The sequence below is a fragment of the Nicotiana tomentosiformis genome, chromosome 3, assembly GCF_000390325.3.
Source record: "Nicotiana tomentosiformis chromosome 3, ASM39032v3, whole genome shotgun sequence".
Taxonomy (NCBI): Eukaryota; Viridiplantae; Streptophyta; class Magnoliopsida; order Solanales; family Solanaceae; genus Nicotiana; species Nicotiana tomentosiformis.
Genome location: NC_090814.1, coordinates 135,355,934 through 135,362,838, shown reverse-complemented (window position 1 = coordinate 135,362,838; position 6,905 = coordinate 135,355,934). Strand labels below are relative to the sequence as shown.

The 6,905-nt window shown below is 42.8% G+C and overlaps 1 protein-coding gene across 1 annotated transcript; it reads left to right on the top strand.

The window, feature by feature from the left end:
* The first annotated feature begins 4,400 nt into the window (after window positions 1-4,400).
* Window positions 4,401-4,897, top strand: LOC138908540 (uncharacterized). The gene is made up of 2 exons (XM_070199217.1): window positions 4,401-4,741; window positions 4,882-4,897. Exons 1-2 carry the CDS (start codon window positions 4,401-4,403, stop codon window positions 4,895-4,897), a joined length of 357 nt encoding a protein of 118 aa, XP_070055318.1.
* Window positions 4,898-6,905: the final 2,008 nt, after the last annotated feature.

Sequence of the window (6,905 nt, the reverse complement as noted above, 5' to 3'; positions counted from 1 at the left end):
TTCTTACCTGCCTTCCAGAACCCTATAACACTACTACCCCCATCAAGATGCAGCATATGTCGTGGAACCGCCTCCCTATGCGGTGATGAATGTCCAACCTTATGCACGGCCACAACAACACTATAACCAAAACCGAGCTCCACCTCCCAGAAATAACCATCCTTACCAAGCTCCATATAACCCCCGTCCCCTACAAAATAATTACCAACATAATACACGCCCTCGTGAGCATCTTAGGAGAAACGACTTAACCCCTATTGGTGAGTCCTACTCTAGCTTGTTTCCAAAACTAGTCCAGATGGGTCTATTGCAACTTGTGCCTCCAAACCGGCAAAATTCGGAATCTCCATCATACCGGCCTGGTACTAGGTGTGCCTATCATTCAGGGGCAGAGGGTCATGATACGGAGGATTGTTGGACTCTCAAAAGAGCCGTTGAGAATTTGATAGAACAAAAATGAGTGGTGCTGAGGGACGAGGAAGTCCCTAATGTGACTAATAATCCATTACCGACTCATAACAACGGGCCGGTCATTGGAATGATTTGTGATGATAAAGAGTTTTATCCAGCTTTGAAAGCTATCATCACCATTTTCGATTCAGAGGCAAGACCTAAAGCGGCATTGAAACAAGCCAGAAATGAGAAGAAAATCACTCTAACTCCTCAAGTTGCAAAAATAAATACTGGGGCAGCACCAGCTAAGGATGCAATTCTCTATGTTTCTAGGGACCCAAGGAAAGAACAACTCATATTGAACACTCCCAAAAGATTTGAGCAGAGGAAAGTCACACTAAATGTGCCAAAGTTGTTTGTGCCAAAAAGGACTTATGTGGCGCGGGGCCCGGTAATTTCACCAAGGCTGAATGAGCCCGTGGTTATTAGCCGCGCACCACAGAGCCCTATGAGAGACCCCATTGCAGTCCCCTGGAATTATAGCAAAACAGTGGTTACTTACAAGGGGAAAAAGATTACGGGAGAGGTGAACGAAATGAACCAACCTAGGAAGTACCACAACCCAGAAGAGCAAAAGATGTTAAAACTGAGCAAGGATAAACAGTTTTTGCCTAAGAAGCCTGTGAGTTTTGAGGAAGCAGAAGAGTTTTTCCGAAAAATGAAAACTTCGAAATATGCAATAATTGACCAGCTCAGGAAGACTCCTTCCCGGGTTTCACTTTTATCTCTTTTTATTAGCTCAAATGAACATCAAAAGGTACTCCTAAAAATATTGAACGAGGCATATGTCCCGGTTGAAACTTCAGTTGAACAACTGGAAAGAATGGCTGAACAATTCTTTGAAGTTAATAGGATTTCCTTCAGCCGTGATGATTTGCCCCAAGAGGGAGCCGCCCACAACAAAGCCCTTCACTTGACTGTCAAATGCGAAGGTTATTATATGAAGAGAGTCATGCTAGATGGTGGGTCTTGGGTCGATATTTTCCCTCTCTCAACGCTCCAGAGGATGAAAATTGGAACAGAAAGAATTCGACCAAACAATGTATGTGCGCGCACTTTTGATGGTGTCAAACGAGACACAATAGGGGAAATTGATTTGATTTTGACCATTGGCCCTGTGGATTTCGAGGTAACTTTCCAGGTTCTGGACATGGATACGTCATATAATTTTCTCCTAGGAAAACCATGGATTCACACTGCAGGAGCTGTGCCCTCCACTCTTCATCAAATGGTCAAACTTAAACATGAAAACCAAGAAATTGTTGTCCACGTAGAGGATGAACAACCCATTTACAGGGACCCTTCAGTCCCATGTCTTGAAGCTAGAGAAGGAAGTGAGCACATTGTCTACCAAGCCTTCGAAATTGTGATCGCTGATCAATGCGAAGAAGGGGCCCCGTTCCCTCAACCTTGCTTATCTAATGCCTCAGTCATGGTCGCCACTGAAATGATTAAGCATGGGTACAAGCCCGGAAAGGGGCTCGGGGTATATCTACAAGGCATCATAGAGCCCGTTACGTCAACCACCAATGAGAAGTTCTTCGGCGTAGGTTTCCGAGCTATAGAGGCCGATAGAAAATGGGCTGATGAGCGTAAGAAAAATGGGTGGGTCCTGCCTCAGCCCGTTCCGCATCTCACCAAGTCATTTATTGATCTAGAAGAAGAAGAAGAAGAAGAAGAAGAGACCTTCACGGCTGAAAAGATTGAGGATATTTGTGAAGCCATGAAATGAATGCTGTATGAGTCCCACATGGTCCAGTCAGGGGAAGGAACGAGCACTGCTGAGGTGTTATACATGGGGCCAAATGCCAAGCTTCAGAATTGAAAAGCTACCCCATTCCCTGTCAGACGAGAATCCCGGTAGTCCAGTCTTGCCATCTTTTCTACATTACGAGTTATTTCAGGGTGTAACTCGAATATTTTTATTTTATTGTCTTTTGATTTCGATGTAAACCCTCTTATCTTCAATTCAATGAAATGAAATCAATATTTCATCATCAATGTATGCTTCCTTTTTCTTTATTCTAATTTTGCTATTTTTCTTATCTTTTCCTTGTTAGTTCTAATAATGCGGACTTAAATAGCATGACATGCTTGCGGACTTCATGCCCAGATCCTAAAACGATGTCTAACTGTGAAATAATGAATCAAGATCCAGAATATGATGAAGATGAGGCTTTTGGGGAAATAAATCGAGAATTGGAACAATTTGAGAATAAGCCTAAGCCAAACTTAAATGAAACCGAGCCAGTTAATTTGGGCAGTCCAGAAGAGGTCCGAGAAACCATGATAAGCATTCACGCCGATGAAAGAACTAGGGATGTATTGATCCAACTTTTATTTGAATTCAAGGATGTGTTTGCATGGTCCTATGATGATATGCCAGGTTTGAGCGTTGATTTGGTAGTACATAAATTGCCAACTTATCCCGGTTACCCACCCGTACAACAAAAGCAAAGAAAGTTTAAAATGGAAATCAGTGATAAAATCAAAGAAGAAGTCTCCAAACAATTAAAAGCTGGTGTGATTAGGGTGGTCCGATACACCACGTGGTTGGCTAATGTGGTCGCAGTGCCAAAGAAAGATGGGAAAACCCGAGTGTGTGTTGATTATAGGGATTTGAACAAAGCAAGTCCCAAGGACAACTTTCCACTGCCAACATTCATATTCTTGTTGACAATTGTGCCAAACATGAGATACAATCTTTCGTGGATTGTTATGCTGGGTATCACCAGGTTCTGATGGATGAGGATGACGCGGAAAAGACGGCTTTCACCATGCCGTGGGGCACTTATTGTTATAAAGTCATGCCATTCGGTTTGAAAAATGCCGGGGCAACTTACATGAGAGCCATGACTGCCATCTTCCATGACATGATGCACCGAAAAATTGAGGTGTATGTGGATGATGTGATCATTAAATCCAGAACACAAGAAGGCCATGTGCAAGATCTGAGAAAGTTCTTTGAGCGTCTGCGCAGGTATGATTTGAAATTGAATCCAGCCAAATGTGTATTCGGAGTTCCATCTGGGAAACTTCTGGGGTTTATAGTCAGCCGGAGGGGTATTGAGTTAGATCTGACAAAGATAAAGTCTATTCGGGATTTACCACCTCTGAGAACTAAGAAAGAGGTCATGAGTCTGCTAGGGAGATTGAATTACATCAGCAGGTTCATTGCTCAGCTTACTACCACGTGTGAGCCCATATTTAAGTTGATGAAGAAAGATGCAGTGATCAAATGGACAGATGAATGTCAAGAGGCTTTTGATAAGATCGAAGAATATCTGTCAAATCCGCCAGTGTTGGTTCCACCCGAGCCAGGAAGACCTTTGTTCTTGTATCTGACAGTCTTGGAAAATTCCTTTGGCTGTGTCCTGGGGCAACATGATGTGATCGGGAAGAGAGAGAAGGCCATATACTACTTGAGCAAGAAGTTTACCATTTATGAAGCCAAGTATACTTTGTTGGAAAGAACTTGTTGCGCCCTAACTTGGGTCGCCCAGAAGCTCAGACATTATCTTTTGGCCTACACCACATATCTCATAACTAGAATGGATCCTCTGAAGTACATATTCCAAAAACCAATGCCCACGGGAAGGTTAGCAAAATGGCAAATCCTGCTCACTAAGTTCGACATTGTCTATGTCACCCGTACAACGATGAAAGCTCAAGCCTTGGCGGATCATCTAGCTGAGAACCCGGTTGATGATGAATACCAACCCCTAAGTACTTACTTTCCGAACGAGGAAGTAAATTCAGTTGAGGTAATTCCAGAAGACACCAATGCTTGGAAAATGTTCTTTGATGGAGCTGTAAATGCAAAAGGTGTCGGGATTGGGGCAATTTTGGTTTCACCCACCGGTCAGCACTACCCGGCCACAGCCCGGCTTCGGTTCTTCTGTACCAACAACACCGCTGAGTATTAAGCCTGCATTATGGGCATGAATATGGCAGTTGATCTAGATGTGGAAGAAATGTTAATCATGGGAGATTCAGATTTGATCATTCGGCAAGCCCAAGGTGAATGGGAAACTCGAGATATCAAGCTTATCCCATATAGGCAACATGTGGAAGATCTTAGCAAACGATTCAAGTCCGTCGAGTTTAGGTATATTCCTCGATTCCACAACGAGTTAGCTGATGCATTAGCTACTTTGGCCTCAATACTGTCGTATCCGGGCAATGTCCATATTGACCCGCTGGAAATCCAAATTCGAGAGAGGCATGGTTATTGTAATATAATTAAAATAGAACCAGATGTTCAGCCATGGAATCATGATATCAAAAGGTTTATGAAAATAAATAAATATCCCGAACATGCTAGTGGAGACCAAAAGAGAACCATTAGAAGGCTTGCCAGCGGTTTCTTCTTGAGCGGAGAAATCTTGTACAAAAGAACTCCTGATCTGAATCTCTTGAGGTGTGTAGATACCCTAGAAGCTGAAAAGATCATGAACGAAGTGCATTCGGGAGTATGTGGACCTCACATGAATGGATATGTCCTTGCAAAGAAAATCCTTCGGGCAGGTTATTACTGGATGACCATGGAAAAGGATTGCTTCAGTTTTGTCCAGAACTGTCATCAGTGTCAGATACACGGTGACCGGATTCATGCACCGCCTTCAGAGTTACATCCTATGTCAGCACCTTGGCCGTTCGTTGCTTGGGGTATGGATGTCATTGGGCCAATCGAGCCGAAAGCTTCAAATGGGCACAAATTCATCTTGGTTGCCATTGATTATTTCACAAAGTGGGTTGAAGCAGTCACTTTCAAAGCCGTCACCAAGAAAGCGGTAGTGGACTTCGTGCATTCCAACATTATTTGTCATTTTGGTATTCCTAAAACTATCATTACAGACAATGCTACAAATCTAAACAGCCACTTGATGAGGGAGGTATGCGAACAATTTAAGATTACGCATCGTAATTCTACCCCTTATCGGCCCAAAGCTAATGGCGCTGTTGAAGCTGCAAACAAGAATATCAAGAAGATCCTCAAGAAAATGATTCAAAGTTCTAGACATTGGCATGAAAATCTGCCTTTCGGATTATTGGGATATCGCACAACCGTGCGCACATCAGTTGGGGCTACGCCTTACTTATTGGTTTATGGCACTGAAGCCGTAATACCTGCAGAAGTTGAAATTCCCTCTCTTCGAATCATTGTTGAAGCCGAGATCGAGGATGATGAGTGGATCAAGGCCCGATTGGAAAAATTAACTATGATTGATGAAAAGCGAATAGCTGCAGTTTGTCATGGGCAGTTGTACCAACAAAGAATGGCCCGTGCCTACAACAAGAAAGTGCGACCCAGGAAATTCGAAGTGGGGCAACTCGTTCTAAGACGTATTCTCCCACATCATGAGGAAGCAAAAGGAAAATTTGCTCCAAATTGAAAAGGTCCGTACATTATAAGAAAACTGTTACCGAAAGAAGCGTTGTACTTGGGAGACATTGAAGGAAATGATCCCGAAATAGCTGTCAATGCAGATGCGGTCAAGAGGTATTATGTTTGACCCTTTTTTGTTTCTTTGATCACCCTCTTTGGAACCTGGAAGTTACTACGAAAAAAAAAAGTTCCTTGAACTACGTTTGACTTGATTCCGAAAGGATATGTAGGCAGCCTCTCTCTGGGGTTCAGTCATACCAAAACAAAAACCCAAATTCCCTCAAAAGTGAAACTGGGGCAGATGTTATAATGGTTTGGCGATGGTTTTGTCTGAAAGATTCCAAAGTTGTAATTCAATCCAAATCCTTTTTACCCAAATCCTTTTCAAGTTCTTCCGATCAATCGACAAAGAGATTCAAAATGGGAGGATACAGTTACTCGGATCTGATACAACAAAATAAGAGAAATAAAATGAGAGAGTCTTATTGGTGAAAACCTCACGGGCATCATAAGGCGATGGTAAGCAGAGAAATTCAAAAATGAGAGAGTCTTGTTAGTGAAAACTAACAAAGAGCACTATAAGGCGATGGTGAGAAGAGAAATGAGAGAGGCCAGCTGGTGAAAACACACAAAGGGCACCACTGATCGAAAAGAGGATCCTCACAGTCACTGGCATCGACACAGTCCTGGGCAAAGTTTCTTAGTCTCAAAGCAAGAGTTGTGATGAATTTCTGAGAGTTGGACGGTTTACACAGATCAGGCATCTAGTCCAAGAGGCATGTCATGTTCATTGAAGTCTGTATACACTCCAGATAAGTCCTTCTCTCTTTTCCCCGAAAGGGATACTTCTTGTCTAAATTCATTTGTCTATTCCATTGTTTGCTTTTCTTTGAATCCTTTTCGGTTTAACTCTGTTCTGAAACTAAGACAAAGAAGGAAAGGTAGGACTGATTTACAGGGTTCTCACTTGATACAAGCCAATATGCAAAAGAAAAGGCACCCAATTTCGGCAAGGGCATCAAGTTGACTCCAACTGGCCATGTTGGCCGATGTTTCAAAATCA

What these genes read in the sequence shown, in the direction of transcription:
- LOC138908540 (XM_070199217.1), top strand. Translation starts at nt 4,401, where the DNA reads ATGGCAGTTGATCTAGATGTGGAAGAAATGTTAATCATGGGAGATTCA.